Below are 24070 nucleotides of genomic sequence, written 5' to 3'. Positions count from 1 at the left end.
TCTCCACATTGCATGGGGACGTGGCCAAAGATAGTTGCTGAAACATGGTGTCCTCTTTCAAAGTCAACAAGCTACTGAAGCAAGAACCTCTGTGTTTAAGAATTCACCCTATGAACTTCAAACAGAATTCAGAAGGTTGAAGAATATACTTGTTGAAGCAGCTGGTAGATCAGACTGGATGTATATGATAACAGCGAGCAAATGCTGGAATCCCCACTGCAACTCCTTTTAAACTAGACTTTTGCTATAAATGCAAGGCTTCGTTTTGAAATAAATCACATCACCAAGCTATGACTCTGTACATAGGAAGCCCTTTGATTTTCAGTGGGGCTGATCCTGGGCACTCTTCTCACATTACCTTAGTAACCCTGCACTTTTCCACACCACCTTCAAGGTCAGAAGCTTCTGAAGAAGTCCACAGTATCATTCATCCCATGCCATCGCTGCCCAGCTTCCTAGAACTGGGTGACTTTAGCATTAGGGGAAGACACTGTCTGCATGAAAAGTATGTGCTCTGCCTCTGTGCTAAGGCCCCTTCTGAAAATCAAGTTATTCCATGTATCTCCTGCACAGTATCTCTCTGGGATTTGCGGACTTTAAAAAACCCAACACCGAGACAAGACCAATGATTACCCGAAAGGCTAGATTACAAATTAGTGACTGTGGATTGCCCTTTGCCAAGAATATATAATCTGCCAAGGCCCTTCTGACTGAAGACTTGACGAAAACAAGTTGGAGATGGCTGGTGGTGAGAAGATATCATTTGCTTTCTGATAAAGTGAAGACATGGAAAAATTTCCAGGTCACATGCACACCGCATATTTGGGCTTTCCCAAAAGAAACTTGGGAACTGTGGTTTGTTAAGGGTAATGGGAATTGTAGCTCTGTGAGGCGTAGACGACAGTTCTCATGTTTTCTTAGGGGAAACCATGTGCTATAAATATAAGGGGCGGATGTGACTTCACTCTCACAGCAGGCCCTACCACATAAAGTTGTTGCAAAGAGAAAAAAAAAAGGAGTGGAACCATGTTCTCTGGGCTCTTTTGAGATAGGAATATAAAGATATACCGTAATTAACAGACCTGTTCTTTTTTACAGCACTTTGTAAGCAATTTTAGAACACCACTTGAAATGGCCAAATATCCTATTTTTCCCTCAGAAAAATCTCTAGATTAGTTTTATTGTTTTCTAACTCCCACAGCATGATCCACACGCTATGAAGAAAAGAAGACCATTGAAAGAGGATGATGGCATACTATTAATGTTTCACAGAAGGTTCAACCAATAAAAAATTGGGAGTCCACATAGTTTGAACTACACAGTTTTACAGGGGAATAATCTGGAAAAAAATGATGAACTCCTCATTAACTTTATAATACCCTAGAATATTGGACTAACAACATTACAGAATGGTAAACTAACAAGTTGCACATATAAAAAACCCCCACAATTATGATAATGCATACTATTGTACAAAAATCCTGCCTCCTAGACTGAAGAAGGCTTCTAAAAAGTCCACTCCGGTTAATCAATTGTGAACACTTTCAGAATGTTTTTTAAAATAATGTTGCTGGCTAATTGCAATTAAAAAAGAAAAAAGAAATGTGAGTGCTATTACGTCTCATAGTAATTTTAATAGGGGTGTTATTTTTTTTAATATATGCCCCTAAAGAAGGGCTGTGCTTTTTGTATTTCAATAAACCTTTTTACATCTTTAACGTTCTGCTTTGCATTAGAAAACAGAGGCCAGTAGTTAAATGCTGTGGGCACATTAATTGTGCTTTTTTGGTGACAAAAGTAAGAAACGAAACCTTAAGTGACCTTAACTCACCTATGTAGTTCTACCTTCCCTTACTATTATTTGTTTATCCAAGTCTCATGTATTTAATATGTCTGCTCTGGTTTTATACGACCTGTAAATTGTGGGGTGGGGGTGGGAAGCCTCTAACTGAACCAAGCATATTACTGTGGCATGCTGTTCCTGTACAACTTATACTAACCTATAGCAAATTCATAGATTTTTCTAAGACTACATGTACGTTCTTCCACATTATGCAAAATTGTTCTGGTATGTGGTTTCTCAGGACTGAATTTGAGACATGCACCATGAAATTAGTCTGGGACAATAAGGTTACTGAGTGTTTAGTACATGGGTATTGTAGTTTTGACCTTTCTGGAATATACTTTGTCAAAGCTATACTTTTCTGGACCCATCTGGTGATATTAAAACTCAGTAAACCTAGGATAAGATTGCAGGTGGCAGTGAACCCAGCTACTCCACTTCGTAATTTTGTTCCAGGTTTGTCTGTTTGTTTGTTTACTTAGCCTCTCAGATCCATCTTTTTGGTGTTGGGTCACTCCAGAGCTGATTCCATGAAAACACCAAAAAGTACATCTCATGAACAAGCCTTCACTGGAATACAGCTTCAGAGTGACAGTGTGGTACAGCAGTTAGACTGCAATGACGGATAAGGATTGAGGAAACCCTCAGCAGTGAAGCTCACCAGGTGACCTTAGGCCTGTCACCATTTCTCAGCCTGACTTGCCTACAGGGTTTCGTGAGGATAAAAAGGGGAAGAAGCACCAAAAGCCACATACAGCAAATAAACTTTGCCTAGGAACCAAAGAGCTACTCGAAGTTTCTGCATGCCCAAGGGAGCATCCTTGTGTGGCACAGTGGAAGCTTTTAAAACTCACAAGACTTTCGAGAGCAGTTGATATAGGCTCAGAATCCAGGGGTGAAGGGAGCAAATGACTTTTTGCAGCATTTTCTCCTCTCCACTGCCATGTCCCACCCCTCAGCGGGGTTAATATTTGTACTTCTCACCTCTACTGTAATGATTAGGGATTAGGGTGCTGCAGTAGGACCAAGGAGATCAGGGTTCAAATGCAAGCTCTGTCGCAACTCATTGGACTACTCATTGTGAAAGTCTGGAAGCTAACACAGTAGCTGGAGGTGGAGGGAGAAGGCTATGGAATGGGACAAAAAGGATTTCCAGGAAAGGAAACCATCTCTACCTATGATCCATCCCATTGTCATTTACCCTAGACCATGGGTTGGCAAACTAAGCCCTGGGGGCTGGATCCGGCCTAATCGCTTTCTAAATGTGGCCTGTGGATGGTCAGGGAATCAGAGTGTTTTTACACAAGTAGAATATGTCCTTTTATTTAAACTGCATCTCTGGGTTATTTGTGGGGCATAGGAATTCGTTCAATTTTTCCCCAAAATATAGTCCGGCCCCCCACAAGGTCTGAGGGACAGTGGACCGGCCCCCTGCTGAAAAGGTTTGCTGACCTCTGCCCTAGACCTTACATTCACACAATTCTCTTCTGCTGTTAATCCACAGAAGGGGCATGTTAGAGTGCATCAAGGAGGCAGAATCAAGCCCCCACTTTTTAAAGGCTGACCTCCAAGACAACCTGGAACCAAATACCCTCAGGCTTGGGTACCTAAAGCAGTTCCTTCAATACTTGTTCTCAGGCTGGATCTGAGGAAACGGGCAACTAGTTTCACACGAGGGAGTGGGCTTTCAAACAGCAGCTTTCCCCCTCAAGCCGTTGGGCATCATGAAGGAGTGTATGAGGATCTGCTGTTTAAAGAAAAGTCAAGAATTCCAATGCACATTCCCAGGACCTTCTAAATTCCAGCCTAATTATCTCCAAGTAACTCAGTATTTTCAGGCTTAAATTTTTATGACTGTTCCAGTGAGATGCCTCCCACCAGCCGTCTGCATCATGTACTTCAACTTCAGCATTCACTTTTCTGTAAATGGTGGCACTTAGTTGGCAAAAATGAAGAGTTGCGCATACAACAACCATTGCTGCCAAGAACACAAAATGCATATATATGGAAAACTTAGTCCTCATAAATGCGAGGTTTTAGTTATTCCTCATCAATGTGGAATTATAAATCACATGGATGAGCAACTAAAATGTCTCAAGAAAAGCACAACCCATTTGTTAGTCTGGTGCCTGACTTGTTCTCTGAAACAGACGTAAACAAGAAGGTTCAAGGAGAGTCTTCATTTCAGACAGGAACTGGCAAATCCATTCTTATTTTAAAAATGATTAATAATGTACTTCCAACTGGTGTTCAAGGAATGGTATGTGCTCAATCTAAACTGTATGTTTCCTTTTATTTCCTTGCAACTGTAAGCAGTCCAGTCCTCATTCCCCGGAAAGTGTCGAGATGATGTCTTTTGAGAGAAGGTGAGTGGCATATAATTCTCTAAAGACATCATCTCAACACTTTCAGGGGAATGGGGACTGCACTGCTTACAGTTGCAAGGAAATAAAAGGAAACATGCAGTTTAGACTGAGAACATACAGTTTTGATTGAACAACCATAAAGTACGCAAGTCCACGCCATCTATTTCCCTCAGGTTAGGCAAGGCCCAGAAAAATAGCTGGCGAATCTTTTGAATTGGGGATGAACTCCCCCAATCACTGTCACCTCTCCCAGTTCACCTGGAAGTAACAAAGTACAACAGACTCATCCTTCTTGAGTCTACAAGGCAAGTTCCACAGGCCAATAAATTACCATTAAGCAAAACTGGGGTGGTGAACAATTGGTAAGCTTTGTACAAACAGTAAATGACAAAATGCAGGGTCTTCAGATGGAAAGTTGTAACTAGCTGTCTATATTAAACCCAGATATCAGCTACGATATCTGGGTTTCAAAGAAGAAAAAGTGATTATATATGATCTTCTGGAATCCAGGGAAATGAATTTAGCACTAAAAAGGACTTATTAGGATGGGCTGCGTGCTTAAGAGTAAGTCCCAAGAACCAATTTAATCAAAATAAAAGCCATACAATTCAGAGATTTATAGCAAAAAAACTTCTGCTGTACATCATTGCCGCATACCCTGGCATTAGAATAAGACGATACATAAAGAACAGTTTCCTATTTAGAGGAGCTCAAAGGAGATAATGGCAACATGGGAAGGAAGAGAGAGAAAAAAGGTCATGGCCCACAAATATTGTCAGGAGATACAATTAAGCATAATATTTCCCATTAGGAATGAGACTTTACTGAATAACTAGCTTGAGCTGGGAATTGAATGGTGAGAGATGAGAGTGCTTCTAGCTGCTGAGAACTTGGCTGGGGGCAGGAGAGACCTTAAAACATCTCTCAGAAATCATAAAATGGTGTTTGTGTGGGGATCAGTTTTCAGAGACTTTCAGGTCTAAGCAAAGTCACTGTACTTGCTAATCCATAATACAAAAAAAAGGATTTTTATTCCTTTTTAATAAAAAGCTTAATTAAAGCCTTGGACTATGAGGTTGGCGAGATCTGCTAAACAGTTATTATGCCGACGTGCCCGGAGAGCCTTTCGAAACAGTTGTTATTTTGGCATCCCTAGAAGGAAGACGTCGTTTCTCACCCTTGCTTTTTATGTTTTGTTTGTCTAAAAGTTGAGCAACAATGTGCAAACAGCATTGTTACAGCATACCAGACTTCTTGTCTAATCCCTAACAATGAAAGTGTAAGGTGCTCTTAAACATTTGAACTCTTGGTTCAGGAAGGTGACTAAACTCCTAAGCCTTTGTCTAAGCTGCTCTGATATCTAAATAAAATTCCCACTGTTGCTAACACCCGCACAGGGCCACCAGAGGTGACAATGGGTGGAAGCAGCCATATATCAAAAGCCAGTTAAACTTCTCAAAGTGTGTGAGCAATGCACTCTTTCCAGTGACACACAGGTGACTATATACATGTACATTTGCAACTCTATCCCCACACTGAGTGCCAGCACTTGACCAAACCCTTCTTTACCACCTGCTGCCTCATGTATTAACTGTAAAAGAGCCTAAGCTTCTGAAACACAGGTTACTTATTGTTTCATTTAATTGCTTGCCTTGCATCCATAATCTGTGCACTTACAGGCATGCACACGAGATTAAAGATGTTTCCCCTTCCTTTGAGATATTGAATTTCTGGAGACCAAAGAATTCTGGAAAGCTCTAGTTCAGCACATTAAAAAAAAGAAAAAAAGTCAAAGAGAAAGGCACCCCAGCGAATCGAAAGTCCAACATTTTCTCAATAAGGGGCTGTTGTGACAAAATAGTGACAGTGGTGTTTACCAGGCATAGAGACAGATGGGAAGTGTAACAAATTTCTCACTTGACACCAGCTTGTTGCTTACAACTCTGGGTGGGTAGTGACTAGTTTTCACTGGATGGTTACTGTGAAGGTGGAGTGGATTAGAATACCTGGCTAGTTAACTGCTGACAAGTCCCAGGGCCATATGAAATGCTCCTTTCATATCCCCCCTGTCTCTACATTGACTACAGGCAGTTACTGTTAGCAGGGCCAGTCGAATACATTTTGCAGCTTGAGGCAAAGACAAAATGGTGGCCCACTTTCTACATATAGGACTCAACTGGACTGGTAGCTGCATATTACCTCATCACTGGTAACAAGGCAGCATCCACCTAAAACAACAGGCTGTCAATGGGTGTGAAAGGGGGCCTTGGGAACAGTGCGGGCCTGCAGTTGTCTTGCACCCACCAGCACCTGCTGCCTGAGTGGACTGGCTCCCCTTTCCTAATGGCAGAGCTGGCTCAAGCATCTCCAGATGCTGATCTCTGGTTTGTAAGAGGCTTCCCCATTTTGTTTTGCTTGTTAAACTCTTTCGCCCCCCACTCCCATGAAACGGAGGGGAAACATCTGTAATTTAAGAAATGCTTAGCCATCTCTCCAGAATCATGTTTGTAAATAAACAAAACAGCACATGAACATAAAACGTTCTTCTTCTTCCGACATGCAGCTCGAAAGCTACATTCAGGATAACATGAAAAAAGAAATGGTGGAGATCCAGCAGAATGCAGTGCAGAACCAGACGGCGGTCATGATTGAAATAGGCACAAATCTGCTAAATCAAACCGCTGAACAGACCCGCAAATTAACAGATGTTGAAGCACATGTAAGTACCAGTCGTTCAAGCTGAAGCTAACTCTCAACTCAAAGGACTTGTGTGCCCTATATTGTATGCTTTAAGTCAGGCTGGTTTCCAACATTGTAAGGATAGAACTATGTAGAGACATTGGCTGGCTTCACGTTTTTTTTCTAACATTATGATTTTTGCAACTTCATGATTCACGATATGTTGCCAGGTCAAAAATTATGAAACCGATATCACGATATGGATTTCAAACCAGTTTGGGACAATATTATCGCCCAGCCCTACTAATCAGACAATTAAAACTTACACTAGTAGACTGCACAGTATAAATCATAGCTCCAACGCTTGACAGCACCACAAAAATCCTAATCTTAGTCACAAATCTTCGTGGATCTTTGTGTTTTTCACATAATAACAAAGCAACCAACCAATCATAGAACACATTTCTGGACACAGGGGAGACCTACGAATTGTTGAGGGGATCTCTTATATAAATTATGAGGATCCATAAGGCTCTATGGTTCTCTGAGGGGAAACTGGTCTCCTTGCAGCTCCCAGCACCTAGAATTCTTTGAGGGAAGCTATGACTGTATAACATGGTATGATACTGCAGATGGAGGATTGCTGTTTACATAGCACTCTAATTTGCAAAGTGTTTCAAGAAGGTTAATGTTATTCCTATTCACCAGCACAGTGGGACATGATGGCGCTGTGGGTTAAACCACAGAGCCTAGGACTTGCCAATCAGAAGGTCGGCGGTTAGAATCCCCGTGACGGGGACAGCTCCCATTGTTCGGTCCCAGCTCCTGCCAACCTAGCAGTTTGAAAGCACGTCAAAGTGCAAGTAGATAAATAGGTACCGCTCCGGTGGGAAGGTAAACAGCGTTTCTGTGTGCTGTTCTGGTTCGCCAGAAGCGGCTTAGTCATGCTGGCCACATGACCCAGAAGCTGTACACCGGCTCCCTCGGCCAATAAAGCGAGATGAGCACCGCAACCCCAGAGTCAGTCACGACTGGACCTAATGGTCAGGGGTCCCTTTACCTTTTACCTATATGACTGTTTAACATGGTATGATACTGCTTTAAAAGTATACTGCAGATGGAGGCTTGCTGTTTACATAGCACTCTAATTTGCAAAGTGTTTCAAGAAGGTTACTGTTATTCCTATTCACCAGCACAGTGGTCAAACTAATGTTTGAAACCGAGAAGTTCTGATCCGAACTAGCATCAAAATTCAGAGCTGAGTCCAATTTGCAGCACTCAGGCTGCAAAAACTTGGAGTGACCTAAGTTATGCACCCCTTATGCAAGGCATAGTCTGCAATGGAACTTGGATAAGCCTGAGCATTTCAATGGTTATAATTTAGTTGCAGGATAAATCAAAAGATTGAACTGAGTGGGAGAAAGGTTAGGGAGTAACAGGAAGCTACAAAGAAAAATAAATTGTCACATTTTTTTCAAGTTGTTGTTCAAGTCCCAAATCAATTGTGGGGAACAGATACATTCCCATACTCAGATTGGAACAACAACAAAAATTGCTCTTCATTTTAGATTTCAAGTCAGATCTCATCCAAAAATATGGTTATTATGGAGTAACCACAAACTATTATATTCACAGAAAAAACAATATAGATGTTTTGAAATAATAAATTCATTTCAGAACTCCTTACATTCTTAGAATAAGCTAAGTAAGCTTTTCGAGTGGAGCTTGTGTATAGTTACAGTTATTTTCCAGACTTTTAAACTAAAGTGAAGGGTGGTTGGGGAGGAAAACCTAGCGTTAGCACATAGCGACTGGTTAGTATAAAAACCAAAAGCATTCTATACAGGACCGAAAACAAGGTGACAAAATTCTGGAATGCACCATTTCATATCGACGGTGTGGGGTTATATTTTCAAAAGCTCTTCCAATGTAGTAGTTCACCATATGTGGTAAACTAAGTATACCAGGGAAAGGGTTCTGCTACACGATGACTCTCAGATCACTACCATATTTGCACTGTAATGTTGCTTCCTATAAAGATGGAAAAACTTAAATCTCTACTTCAGAACAATACTAAATCATCCCCGCTTTATTCCATTTTTCATGTCCAAAGTGGTCCAAGGTCAAAAGTGTGAGTAGCAGAGTCAATGAAACATTTGTTTGATTGCTTCCGAAAAGTCATGTGAATCAGTTTCAAACCATGTGTAATGTCATACTAACCCAAACTTATATGTCTGAAGAATGCTTTTATAGTCAGCATTAGCTTAGAAGCTGAATATTTGTGCTGGTGACTGGGTTTGTACTGGGTTTAATTAACAATGTAAGGGGATTAAATAAAGAACTACTCTTTCAAAGACGCTAGTTCTGGCCACAGTGATCCACGCTCTGGTTATCTCCCAAATGGGTTACTACAATGTGTTATTTGTAGAGCTGCTCTTGAAGACAGTTATCAGAAGCTTCAGGAGCATCAGTTAACATAGACTGCCGGAATATTGACTAGTGCGGCCTAATTTACCCATATCACAGCAGTTTTAACAGAACTGGCTGTCAGTTTATTTTGGGGCCCAACTGAAGGAGTTGGTTCCTACTTTAAAATTCAAAATGGTATGGGGCCCAAATTTCAGGAGTGTGTGTGTGTGTTTCATTTCAACCTGTTGCTGCTCTTTAAGATAGTCTACAGAAGCCCTTCCTATGTTCCTCTTTCACCAGAGGGACAAATATTATTACTAAGGAAGAGGGTTTCCTTGGCAGTGTACCCTCAGTGATGGAATGTCCCCGCAAGAAGATCACTGGCACTAACATGGCTTTAATTTAGGTACCAGGCAAAACCATTTTGATTTTCTGAGGCATTTTAATAGACTTTGGTGAATTAATTGTGCAAGTTTTGGTACGTTTTGAAGTTTCATCTTCTCTTTTCTTAATATTTTGTGTTGTCTGTTACCTCGGAACTTGATATGATAAAGGGCATTGTGTGTGTGTGTGTGTGTGTGTGTGTGTGTGTAATATCTTCTAATTAATGAATGAATTCCTCTGCAACATTTTGGAAATACCCTTAAGTGTGAAAACATGTCCTCAATGACCATTCAACATGAAGGATGTGAGTAATAAATTCCTCCTGCCAACTGAAGCCAAATTCTGATGAATTAAAAGAGTTATTTTAAAACACAATGAAGAGCATGCAGCAGAATGGAATGCTAAGCAACAGTCCATGTGACAATTTTGCTGCCTCATTCTTAAAAACAGATGTTGTTCTTGAGAATTCAAGAATAAGCAGCGGATATCATACTAAACTGGAACCATGGAAGGATTAATAAAAAAAGAAAAACAAACCCTATCTGCAGGTACACCCACAGTGACACAGAAGTGACTCCAGTCAGTGTGGCAACTTAGAAAATCACCACCACATCCACAAAATGGCTGTCACATCCAGGAGGCTACAACTGTGGGTGCCTTTGGTCATTCATTAAACTGGGAACAGCTCAGGTCACGACACACAAGACTGATATGGCCCACATATATTGCAACTTGTCTTCTGCAAACATAGACATAAGTAAATGTCACTTACATTTTTCAAACCTTCAAGAGGTTTTAGCTTTCATTTCATTCGGGTAAATAGTGATGATAGTCTAGGTATTTTAGGACGGGATTAATTTGTAAATTATTCTGAATTATTTCTAATGTGATTCAAAATTGCATTTCTCAAAATGTAGGTACTGAATCAGACAACAAGGCTTGAGCTTCAGCTTCAGGCGCATTCAATTTCAACTATCAAACTAGAAAGGCAGATTTCAGATCAGACCAGCGAGATAGGAAAACTGCAAGAAAAAAACAGGTAATAACTCTTCCTATCTGGTAATGTATTATTGTTCTCAAATGTGCTTTATTCCCAGCAGGTAAATCTATAATGAGATGACGAATTGAAATGACCTCAGGATATTTCAAATGAGCATCAAGTCTTTTGTAACAATGAACAGAAATGGAGATGACTTTTTTAACACCAGGAAATATTATTTGTATGCATGGAATTTGAAATGTGCCAGAGTTATGGGGCCACATTCTTCATTCCCAAGACCATGTGTGCAATATATAGAATTCAACTGACATGCACATAGGTCCTGTTGAAGAAATGAAAATAACCATCATTTAAAATCTAAGTTCTCTCCTGCTTGCAAAAGCTCTGGAGCTTTTAGTCTTCACCCTCACTAAAGTCCCCACTTTTCCTCCCACCTACAGATAAGCAGAGACTACAAATAACAAAAACTGATATGCGATTTGGAAAAGATTAGTGATTTCAGCAATACTGTAAAGATGGCCTTCATCAATCTTGTGCCATCAATATATTTTGGGCCACAAGCCCCATCACCCCTAGCTTTCCACTGTTGTGCTGGCCGAAGTGATGGGAGTTGCAGTGTAAAAAAAAAAAATGCAGGGGGGCCAGGTGGGTAATGGGAGCTATAAGAGAATAATAAGCAATCAATGGATGCCAACTCAGCTTACATGTGTAATTCCTTTGAACTTGAGGAATGACTATCAGGTCTTGAGCTCATTAAAGGCATCCCATTGCCTTGAGAGCCTCAAGGTCCATAAATAGAAACACCCTAGAGGTCCCGGGTCCTAAGGAAGTCAGATTGGCTTCAACCAGAGCCAGGGCCTTCTCAACTCTGGCTCTTGCCTGGTGGAACGCTCTGCCTCATGAGACCAGGGCCCTGCAGGATCTGATTTCTTTCCGCAGGGCCTGTAAGACAGAGTTGTTCCGCCTGGCCTTTGGCTTGGAGCCAATTTGATTCCCTCCCCCTCTTTCTTTTTTCTTTTCCTTTCTCCTCCTGCGATGAGGCTACATATTAATATTTTAATGTTTCAATATTTTAATGTTGTATTTTAATTTTGTTTTTAAGTCGTATTCATTCAACTTGTTTTTATTATTGCTTGTTAGCCACCCTGAGCCCGGCCTTGTCTGGGGAGGGTGGGGTATAAATAAAATTTATTATTATTATTATTATTATTATTATTATTATTATTATTATTATTATTTCCCACTCAGAAGGCAGCACTATTTATTTATTTAGCAAAAGGTGCCAAGGAATATAATGAGAATGAGTCCCTGCCTATCAGATGACAAAACAATCCATCTCTTGTCTGTGTGTCTTTCTCTAGAGCCATATTCTAAACCTACCTGGTGTGACAAGATGGTGGATTTGAAATATCTTTTATTTACCATTTCCCCCACCAAAAGGGGGGGAACTCACCCTTCATTCCTAATGAGAAAGCTTATTTGATTGCCAGGCAAAATCTGGCTGTCCAGCTGCGCTGGATGCCGCAAAAATGTTACTGTGATTTTCAAACCACCAAAGAGATAAGTATTTGATTCCACTCTTGGCTTCCTTTTGTATCAAGTGAGAGCCAGACATGATCCCTGCTTGCATCCATTCTCAGCACACAACATCAAAGGACTTGGAGGCTCTTTTTGTTTACCCAGAACATTTTGAATGACAGCTGGCCAACAGAACTGTTAACATTTCTTGCTGAGCTGGGATCACATTAGGCTAGCTGGAGAAAAGAGGGAGAACTGTGAACTTTGCTTACTGCATAAGCCTCATGCGTGATCTGCAGTTGGCTAGTCTCACACGGAATAGAAATCAACCTTACTGTTCTCCAAACTGGATTGTAATCTGCTACCGACACAATTTTTCAATGGTAAATGCATAATCAGCCCATCTGTTCGGCTTAACAGTCCTCACAGAGAGATGCTGATGTGTCAACAGCTATATTACAGAGAAAGGGGAATTGTTTTCTGAAGTGAAGATGAAATATGTTTCGAATCATAGGGTTGCCATCCTGTGCTTCTAACAGTACAATGTGGGGTTGAATGTAAAATGAGCCAAGCTGTATGATTCAGCTGAAGTCCTATGCTGAAAGGACTTTTCATTTCTGGTAAACATGAGTGCTGAAGGGAAAGGGCATGTTTTCATATTTGTCTTCACTCCCTTGCTATATTTGTGCATGCTCCTGCAAGGTTTGTTTTATGCAAACAAGATACTTTACTCAAGGGGAGCAAAGAAAATATGGGTTCACTATTACAATGTGATTTATTGCGGCAAGTGCAGGGATAGCACTTGAACACACTTGTCCTTCGCTACATGCAGAAAAAGCAGCAAATATTGCTAGAACAAGTATACTATGGGACCTGAGTGGTGAACGATTTTCTCAGCGTACGTAGGAGAAGTGTAAAATGAAATCTGGTCTGCTGATCCAACACAGCTTCTAATGCACGCGATCGATGCTGAACAGCAGTTATTTGAATATGGTGTTTTCAGGGCAGGACATATACAGCAGGACTGCTTGATTTATGCATATACAGCAAAACCAAACATGGCATTGATTGCGGAATTCAGCATCGTGAGAATCTCAAATTTCATTCCCCCTGCCCAGTTCTAAAACCGTGTAGCGTCAACGTTCTGAAGATGCATTTGAAAGCAAGTTTGCAACGGCTGCTGGAATCTCAGCTGCCAGAGGGGCAGTTGAATCAGATTTGCTAGGCATTGGGGTAGGGCTTTAGTGGCCTGCACAGATCCCGATTCTCTTTTACAGTATGCTGTCAGAATCGGAGTAAATAATGCAAAAGAGTGAAAGTTGCAGAATTAAGCAAAATTAAAAGCTGCAGAGTTGACCAAAATAAAAGGCTATTGTGTATATTGTACTGAATTCACACCATGCATTCATGTTGTAGAATTTAGATCATCAGAGCAAAGGAATATGTGTTTCTTCTAGCACAGGGTTGCCCAAACTTAGGTTTCCAGCTGTTTGTGCACCACAATTCCCATCATCCCCAGCCATTGATCCTACTAGCTAGGGATGAAGGGAGTTGTAGTCCAAAACCAGCTGGATATCCAAGTTTGGGAAACCCTGTTCTGAAACATGGCACTGTGGGTCTCCTCCCACTGCAAAACCCACTACAGTGGTCCCTCGGGTTACATACGCTTCAGGTTACATACGCTTCAGGTTACAGACTCCGCTAACCCAGAAATAGTGCTTCAGGTTAAGAACTTTGCTTCAGGATGAGAACAGAAATTGTGCTCTAGTGGCACGGCGGCAGCAGGAGGCCCCATTAGCTAAAGTGGTGCTTCAGGTTAAGAACAGTTTCAGGTTAAGAAGGGACCTCCCGGAACGAATTAAGTACTTAACCTGAGGTACCACTGTACTATTTGTAAGGAACAGATCAGGCAATTAGATACTACGTTCAAATAACCATGGTATAAGCTTGCAAAAGACTTTACTTTTTGTTCACCATTAGGAGCTGGGGAACAGGAGAGGCACTTGGGTGTCTCACCAGACTTTGTATGGCAAGTAACTTCTGACCAGAACCTACAGTGGAAACTTGTGGTTCCTTAGCTGGCTCAGTTTTGTCCCTCCCCTTCACTTTAGCCACGTAAAAGTGCTAAACCAATAACAGTGTTTTCTTCCCCCTCTTATTTTTTTTAGCTTTCTGGAAAAAAAAGTTATTGATATAGAAGACAAGCATACGTCCCAGTTACAGTCGATTAGAGATGAGAAAGATAAGCTCCAGTCACTCGTGTCCAGACAGAACTCCACAATAGAAGAACTAGAAAAACAGCTGGCCACGGCCACAGCCAACAACTCGTTCCTGCAAAAACAGCAACACGATCTGAGGGAGACTGTGCAGAGCCTGTTCTCTATGATTTCTACACCAAACCGTAAGTGGAGTAGAAGACGCTAATTGCTGCAGTGAGAAACCATTTCCTTTTTGGTGACCCTTCCCCCACCTCTGCAATGACCCTCAGATTATTTCCAAGTATAATTATAACAGGTATGCGTAGGCTTACGCCAGTTTGTTGCCTATCCATGTGGGTAAGAAAGAAAGGAATGATGAGGGCCAAAGATACTCTGAGCCTGGCACCAGCGTGAGATCTGGTTAGCCCACTTCCCTGTGTGTGTGTGTGTCGAACCTCATACCATAGTAATTCTGAGAATGACAAGCCCGCAGGTCACCCACAAGGCCAAAGCCTCTGGCACCATGACAGTGTGACCACAGAGGACTAACTTCTGCCAAAGACAATTCTGGTTGCTCTCTAGTATCTGAATTAAATTAACCCTTTGAGGCGCCAGAGGCTGTCTTTTCCAGCTTGTGTGACACCAGCAATGAGGAGGACCCAGCTAACGCCAACTAAAGCCCTTCACACTCCCCGTTTTGTGATTCTAGGGGGTTTCTCTGAGGTTGATTAGGTTTAGCTCCCACGCTTTACACAAAATCTCCCAAGCCGTATGCACAGAATTGAAAGTAACACGTTTAAAATGTGACATGGATGCTACTTGCTGTTAATTGTTAACGGCCTCAGAACTTGAGAAGATATGAACAAACTTTTACTCCATCATTAATTACCATGATTCTATATATTCAGTGCTATTTTTCTAGAAAAAGAGGTGCCAGAACTCATTCTTCTTCTCTTAGAATGGCAATGGTGCCCACCTGAGAGGTGCCAGAATTTAGTTCCAGCTGAAAAAAGCCGCAAGCAAACTCATTCCCCAAGCGTGGAGTTTATTCAATGTAGCCAAAACAGTACCATCCACACACATGAAGATAGTATTGGCATGCTTGATGAACTGCATATTTTGCAGAAGCACAAAAAAGAAAAAGAAGAAAAATGGAACCACAGCAGCCCAATGGGGACTGAGCATACTGACTGGTTGTTGGAAGAAGGAAGAAAACTGGGGTGGGGGACGATGACTGAAATAAGGCATGGCTAGCTGAACTGCTGCATTCTTCGCCGCACATATTTTATTGCAGGTCCATTTCTATTTACAAATACCGTATTTTTTGCTCTATAAGACACACTTTTTCCCTCCTAAAAAGTAAGGGGAAATGTGTGTGCGTCTTATGGATCGAATGCAGGCTGTGCAGCTATCCCAGAAGCCAGAACAGCAAGAGGGATTGCTGCTTTCACTGCGCAGCGACCCCTCTTGCTGTTCTGGCTTCTGAGATTCAGAATATTTTTTTTCTTGTTTTCCTCCTCCAAAAACTAGGTGCGTCTTGTGGTCTGGTGCATCTTATAGAGCGAAAAATACGGTAATTATAAATATAGTTTCGCAAACATAATAAACACAGAACCAATTCAGAATGTTTTCTTCTTCTTCTTTAAGCAAAACCACCATGCCCTATACAGGACAATACAGTCCTCAAAGGCCTAAAGATAGCCTGTTAAGCATATTTCCAAAACTCTGCGTGTTTCTGCTGATGTTATCTCCTAAGTTAGTGCACAAACAAGTAAACAAGCTGTGTTAGCCTCAGCACCGATGTGGGAAAAAAATAAAATCCTGAACACTTGCCAGTGTCGGGGGGGGGGGGGGCGCTTCTAAAAGTGTCAACTATCAGAGGAGTGTGGAAAAACAATTAAAAAGCTGGAAGCAACCTTGTACTTTAAGGAAACCAAATTTATGAAGCAGATCTAAAAGGTAAACAATCTGAAAGGCTTCGAACAAATGAGGCAGAGGAGAGAATAGTACATAGCTAAAGTCAGCTCTGTAGAAGTTTTCTTAGAGGTTTTTCAAATACAATGGCCATTTGAATGCATTTATATTATATGCTTACTATGTGTACTTGCTTTTCAGCATCCAATAATGCTCTGGAAACTGGAGGAGAACACATCAGTTTCAAGGACTGTGCTGAAGCATTCAAAGCAGGACTGACAACCAGTGGTGTCTACACATTAACAGTGCCAAACACAGGAGATGCGAAAAAGGTAAAACCTTCTCTTGATTAAATTTAGGCAGGACCAGATCCTCCTTCAATATTCCCCCCCCCAATATCATTGTGTCAGTTTTAAGTACTTCTAAACTCACCATGAAACTCCGCTTTCCAATTTAGAAAAGGAAAATGCAACAACAGCAGTACAGTCTTATGAAAGAGTGCTAAGAATGCTTTCCGTGTCCATCCTTATGTAGATCAACAGTCTGGAGACTGTCCAGTTGCAAACTTTGTTGACCACTATGATGTATATTTGTCCCCATCTAATTGTTCTTCAGTAGCTAGATTGATGGCCCCACCCCTTCTGCAAATTCACAACACAACCACATTCATACACTGAAGGAGGCCAAGAAGCTGAGGAACAAACAAATTAAGAAAACATGGGAAGGGGAAATACTCCCTCAATAGCTTTATGCAGCTCACTATTTCATAGTGAAATAAGAGTCTCGACAGGAGTGCCAGACATGTCAGCTGGAGAATCCCCCAGAGCATTCAGGAATCTGTCAAATACCAGCAGTCTTTAAAAGCAGTCTAACTCACTGGGTCCCACATACTTGAAGATTTAGCCCAAACCTCACCAGAGAGTGGTCTGTCTGAGGGACTTCTGGCAGTACCCTCACTGCGAGAAGTGAAGTCACAGGGAACCAGGCAGAGGGCCTTCTCGGTAGTGGTGCCCACCCTGTGGAACACCTTCCCATCAGATTTCAAGGAGATAACCATACAACTTTTAGAAGACATCTAAAGGCATCAAACATAACATTTGATGTTTTATTTTATTTTTTATATATATCTGTTGGAAGCTGCTTAGTGTGGCTGGGGCAACTGAGTCAGATGGTCAGGGTACAAATAATAAAATGATGATGGTGACAATGGATTCATAGTGAACACACACACAATCAACAGAGTATTTCCATTCTGCTCTGTGGCAAAGACCAGGTTGAGGGTATGACCAGTTACATGTATTGGACCACTGATGTATTGAGAAAGCCGCATAGCTATCGTGGAGGCCATGAAGTCCTGATATGACCCATCTGAAGCAGTTTTGGCATGGATATAGATGCCTCCTCCCACCCTCAACAGCACTGTGAAAGGGTTCTCCAACCCCAACGCTGAACCTACCTCTGCCAGCTTGGTCAGGGAGATTGTAGAGCAGTTGGGTGGACAGTACACTAGAAACATCTGGTCCACATTGGCTCTCACTGCGTCAAACATAAACCACTTTTAGCACTGTAGTTTCAATATTCTGCACTTGGATATCTGCTCAGTTTTGTAAGTGACTTCAATAGCCTTCTCAGTATCTTACACGTCAGTCAACAGGCTTGTGGTGGAACATGTCAGCTCTACATATTTCAAGTAATCGTCAGGTTTCTGCATACCACTGTTTTACTATGTTTCTGTAAAGAGCTCTTTTTTAAAAAGGCAGAGCAAAACACCCACCCAAAATCAGGGTCATTGTTAGGCCAGTAATTAGGCAGTATGATTGATGATGCTGTTTTTATTCCCAGACCTGCTACATAGAATACAATGATTATAGTGTTTAGACTTCATCATACTGACTCTTATTTGCAGAAGAAGTTTAATGGATTATCACAGCCTTAGGAGTGCAATCCATCAAACACTATTATTGCACGGCCTTCATTCATTTCAGTGCAGTTTACATGGAGCCACCTATAGCACCCCTTGGAAATTGAAGTTTTGCAGAAGGCAGTCCTGGTGGGTATCACTGCATATGGAAGCTGCAGAATTGCTACCATTACATCAATAGAGAAAATATGGGTGACATTTTTGTAGGCTGGGATAGATGTCCAAATTATTATCTCAAACTGCCATTTATTTCAGAGGTTATTGATGTTATTTTACTTACTTTGTGAGCGGTGACACAGAATTGCCTTTCATTTGTTAGACTCTGGCTGTTTGTGTTTTGATCTTTTCCTCTCGGCGTTTATTCTGTTTTGATCTTTTTCCTCTCGATGCTGACTCTAAATTCTCAAGAGACTTATAAACACTGCTGCACAATGTATTTTACTGGGCTTGTTTTTCCCCCTGCAAGCTTTCATTGGAAAGCACAGTGTAAAACTGACATGCTAAAAACTGACAAGGCAAAAAACCACTGTACTGTTGTTAGAAGTGATCTCATTTCTCCTCTATCTTAAGAAACAATAATCATTTAAGAGGGCCATATTATATTTACCTACTACATGCAACTGAAAAATAGCTTGAGGCAGGTTAGTGGGACCCCAAAGAAATATCACACCATCATGCCACACCACAAACGGCAGAAGTTTCAAAAACTCTTTGCTTGGTGCCAGGGAGGGCTGCTGTTTGAAAAGCACATAGCCAAAATCTCAATGAGCACGTGGTTGTTTAGAGTCTAACTTTGGCCTCCCGTTTCATAGAAATTCTATACATTCTGTTGCCAAAATGTTCTTTGTGCACTTCAATGATTTTGTGAATCCTATGGTTGTTTACTCTTTCAGTGCAACACCCATCTGGAAAACCCTTGCCCTTTTAAATACTAAATTACGCCTTTTAGTAGCCGAAACGTTCAAACCAATTCTGTTGAGGAAACTGAAGGGCCATAGTAAATAACCTCCTGAACTAGAATTAGTCATGCATTTTTGGAAGGGGATGCATTCCATCTACCACGATCTACCTAATCCAATCCTTAATTATATGGGCTTCTGTCCATTAATAATGCTCCTTAGTTTTCAGCTTTATGTAGGTCTCCCCCAGAGCAACAAAGAAAGGCCTTCAAAAACAAAACGAAAACAGAAGTGTTTTGGAAACCAAAATTGGCAGCAAAATGCAGGATCTGATGGAAGGAGACTTTAGATAACATTTTAACCATTTCAGGAATATGGTTTCATTGCAACACAATCTGCAGCCCTACAGATGCCAACTCCCATCAGCCTCAGCCAACAAAGCTAATGGACAGGTAGGATAGGAATTGTAGTGCAGCAACAAGTTTCCTTTGCCTATCTGTTGGAGAGGCCTCTGTGAATTCATGAATCTCTAAGTTTCATGAAACCTCCGCATCAGACTAGATCAGGCATAGGCAAACTTGGCCCTCCAGATGTTTTGGGACTGCAACTCCCATCATCCCTAGCTAACAGGACCAGCGGTCTGGGATGATGGGAATTGTAGTCCCAAAACATCTGGAGGGCCAAGTTTGCCTATGCCTGGACTAGATGGTTAGCATAGGCAGTTTTAAGGGCAATAATGGAGACCAATAAGGAAAATAATGGCGGCAAGTTGTTGTTGTTGTTGTTGCTTAGTCGTTTAGTCATGTCCGACTCTTCGTGACCCATGGACCAGAGCATGCCAGGCACTCCTGTCTTCCACTGCCTCCCGCAGTTTGGTCAAACTCATGCTAGTAACTTCAAGAACACTGTCCAACCATCTCGTCCTCTGTCATCCCCTTCTCCTTGTGCCCTCAATCTTTCCCAACGTCAGGGTCTTTTCCAGGGAGTTGTCTCTTCTCATGAGGTGGCCAAAGTATTGCAGCCTTAGCTTCAGGATCTGTCCTTCCAGTGAGCACTCAGGGGCTGATTTCCTTCAGAATGGATAGGTTTGATCTTCTTGCAGTCCATGGGACTCTCAAGAGTCTCCTCCAGCACCATAATTCAAAAGCATCAATTCTTCGGCGATCAGCTTTCTTTATGGTCCAGCTCTCACTTCCATACATCACTACTGGTTGCTTTCTACTTGCCAGTAATGGCGGCAAGTAGAAAGCAACAATTCCCCTTCAACTTTCAAATGAACAATTGATACGACAGGGACCGTTTATTTGTGTACAACTAGTGCAGGAGCACTTTGGACTTGTCCCCTGCATGCTCAGGGCAGTTTTTCTCCCTCCACAGCATCCTTGAGTTCACACTTGTTATCTATCTTGCTGGATTAAGGTAACAACGTTTGCATAGCAAGCAGCTCATTTTAGTTATAGAAGTTCACCGGGGACTCTCAGCCTAGCCTACCTCACAGGGTGGTTGTGAGGATTAAAGGATGAGGGGGAAGAACCATGTATGCGCCACCTTGAGCTCTTTGGAATAAAAGTTGGAGTAAAAGCTATTAATACAACAACAACAAAAATGCTATGGAAATGAGCGAGTAAGTGTCTTCCTATTCCCTCCTCCCATTTACAGTAATGCTTTTTTTGCCAGAATTTCTATCAGATAGAATGAATCAAATGAAATGTGAGTAATTTCAATGTTTGTATGTACTGACAGACATACTGTGATATGGAGACCAGCGGAGGAGGTTGGACGATTATTCAGCGACGCTCAGACGGCAAAGTTGACTTTGACCGGACGTGGGCGGAGTACAAAGCGGTAAGGCAGAACTGCTATAATTTTGAACAATTTAACTTCTGAATAGCTTTGATTATAACTGAGGTCACCCACACAATTGGAGGTTATAAGATCTTTCATAGCTCTGGACCTAAGTTCCTTTTAACCAGAGAAGGCAGGAGGATGAAACTAGGGTCTTCTACAGGCAAACCATAGGCCCAGTAGCTAAGCTCTGGATGTTTAACATGAATTATAAAACTTAGATCTATGTAATAAGGCGTTTTCTTCGGGTGAAACTAGAGCAATCTTACCTGCCTTATGTTACTGCATGAGAGGCATCTGTGTTTTAAAAAGGAATTTTTAGCCCACACATTGGCTATTAACACGGTGATGTTTAATTTATGGTGGGTTTTTTTAAAAAAAATATATTAATGGATATTTCCACTGGCATTTTGCCCCACAGTTAGCAAGAACAAAGTTCCATTTTGTTTCCAGACTCCTAAGTTTACGTTTGTTGAAATCTACTTCTCAAAAAAATAGAAAGACCCAGAAATTTTGGCATTGCGAAGTGTTTTATGTGATGACAGATTGACAACCGTAACATTTTATTTTTTGGGATGGCGTGACCTGCTGACTTCAGAGTCAAACAAAACTAATACAGTTAAAATGTCCAATTTGGATTACAGGGATTTGGGAATCCTTCTGGGGAGTACTGGCTGGGCAATGAGTTAGTTTCCCAACTAACCAATCAGAAGCAGTATGTTCTTAGAATACAGTTGAAGGACTGGGAAGCAAATGAGGCATATTCCTTATATGAACATTTCTATCTTGCAAACGAAGAACTAAAATACAGGTAAGTCAACGCTGAAAAGAGCTAGACCATTGCTCGACTATAAACTTAATTGCTATTTTGTTTTTTTAATGTTATAACCATTTGACAAGGAACCAATATATTGACTTGAAAGATAATGGGAAATGGTGAAATGCAATATGCAGCAGAATCCTATACACATGGCCTTTCCGATGGAAGCCCTGTTGAGTTCAACAGAAATTACTCCCCAGTATGCATGTATGGGATTGCAACCCTAAGCTCCTTTTTATTGTTTTGAAGATAGAAGCATGCCTATTCCCCATGGGTGGAAAAATCACCTGCCGAGAGGGCATTTTGAGTGGAGAAATGGGCAGGAGGAAGCGTCAAGCAATTCCTCCACTTAAACTCAAAGCCTTCCCAGTTTGGGAAAAAGATACACCTTGTTCGGGCATCAGTCACTGAGTACAGATCACCATAGGATCTTTTCCATTGCCTTACTAGCTCTGACAGTCAATGAAGAATTCATGGTAATTTATTGTACATACGTACCATTCTATAATATTTGCTGCACCTCAAAAGGGATGTTTTAGAGCTGGAAAAGGACCAGGAAAGGGGAACCAAGATGATCAAGGTGCTAGGGAGACTCCTCTATGAGGAAAGGTTACAACATTTGGGCCTTTTTGTTTTAAGAAAAAAAGGAAGAGTAAAAGGGGACATAATAGATTATGAAGTGTGGAGAAATTGGATAGCAAGAGGTTTTCCCTCTTATGAAACTAGAACCTGAGGTCATCTAATGGAGCTGAATAGTGGAAGAGCAAGGACAGACAAAAGAAAGTATAGTTAAATAATGGAGTTTGCATCCATCATATGTAGTGATGGCCACCAACAGATGGCTTTAAAAATGAATAATAATAATAATAATAATAATAATAATAATAATAATAATTTAATTTATATGCCTCCTGTGTGATTGGGTTTCCCCAGCCACTCTGGGCGGCTTACAACACATATAAAAACACAACAAAACAGAAAACGTGAAAAAACAAAATATCCTATATGAGCAACAAACAAACCAATAAATCAAAAGAAACTAAAAACAACAATAACAATAAACAGTTTACAGTTATGCCCAAATTAAAGTCACTGCCAACCCCAACTAAACATTTAACCAACACCAACCCAACAAAAACAAAACAGAGGAAGAAAACTAGAACTGTTTAAAACATATTATTCAGTTGCCCCAACCCAAGAGCTGTCCCAGCAACAAATTTGTGGTGTAAGACTATGAGTGGCTACTAGATAGGATGTCTATGTCCTCTGAATGCCAGTTGCTGGGCAGCACAATTGTGAAGAGTGCCGTTGTGCTCATGTCTTTGCATGTAGGCTTCCCAAGGGCATCTGAATGGGCACACTGAGAACAGGGTGCTGGGCTGAACAGACTAGAGTCTGCAGGGCTCTGCTTATATTAAAAAACGAAGTACAAAGAAAGATTTACTAGCAAGGACATTAGTTTTTAATTAGGTACAGCCCACTTAAGCATTCTGTGGGTCACAGCGATATCCTAAAGAAAGCTTTTGTTTCTTCTTCATAAGGAAGCAAAATATCATTCTGACTCCAACGTAAATATTTCCTCATCTGAAAATTGTTATGCTCTACAGCAGGGATTTTTTTTTAAATCAAGGCAATATAATCTTTATAAAGGTAACTTTTGCAAAATGGGTCACTGCCCTTGTCCATTTACATTATTAAAAAGCAATTTCTACAGAACAAGATAGCTGTCTGCAAATATAGGTCCTTTTGAAATGCAACCAAGTTTTTGAGCCACAAAACGTAGTGTTTGAAAACATGTTTCACTTACGAAACATAGATTATTTTGATAGTCAACCTGACGGTGAAGCTATATAGCAACACTACTTGAAAGCAGTTTCTGCTTATCATTTTGAAAACTTTGAAATGCAAAGCAGCTGAGAAAAAGCCAAAATAAACACTGATATAGATTAAATAAAATGGCAGCTGCTGAGGGAATCCAACATAAACTAGCAATGACAGTCTCCCCTAGCCATCCACTGAACATGATCCATGCACAGATATAGCCTGAAAAAGGCTGCATGTACCACCAAGAGTTACATGTCTCGTGATTTCAGCTGTGCACACTTTCCCCAAAAGAAAATATGTAAATCTCGACTGGGAGATGGAGAGACTTGATCCGGACCTCACTGACTGCTGTTGTTCAAGCATCCGTCATTATATGTTGTGCATAGATATTCTAAAGCTCGGTGTATTGTACCTATAAGCCATGATGATATAGGAAGCATTTGCTAGATC

General features: G+C 41.1%; 2 protein-coding genes across 2 annotated transcripts in view; one reads left to right on the top strand and one right to left on the bottom strand.

Annotated features, from left to right (window-relative positions):
• Positions 1-24070, bottom strand: part of MCPH1 (microcephalin 1) — a 107842-nt gene that overhangs the window by 51304 nt on the left and 32468 nt on the right. The gene's annotated exons all lie outside the window — the stretch shown is intronic.
• The window catches only part of ANGPT2 (angiopoietin 2), a 45451-nt gene that overhangs the window by 16405 nt on the left and 4976 nt on the right, over positions 1-24070 (top strand). The window contains exons 2-7 of the mRNA XM_081906350.1: positions 6773-6928; positions 10599-10720; positions 14368-14600; positions 16513-16643; positions 20875-20976; positions 21621-21787. Coding sequence (XP_081762476.1) covers positions 6773-6928; positions 10599-10720; positions 14368-14600; positions 16513-16643; positions 20875-20976; positions 21621-21787 — 911 coding nt within the window. The remainder of the gene's footprint in view (positions 1-6772; positions 6929-10598; positions 10721-14367; positions 14601-16512; positions 16644-20874; positions 20977-21620; positions 21788-24070) is intronic.

Source organism: Podarcis melisellensis, assembly GCF_964234715.1.
Source record: "Podarcis melisellensis genome assembly, chromosome: 3".
Taxonomy (NCBI): domain Eukaryota; kingdom Metazoa; phylum Chordata; class Lepidosauria; order Squamata; family Lacertidae; genus Podarcis; species Podarcis melisellensis.
This window is presented reverse-complemented; position numbering and strand designations above follow the sequence as displayed.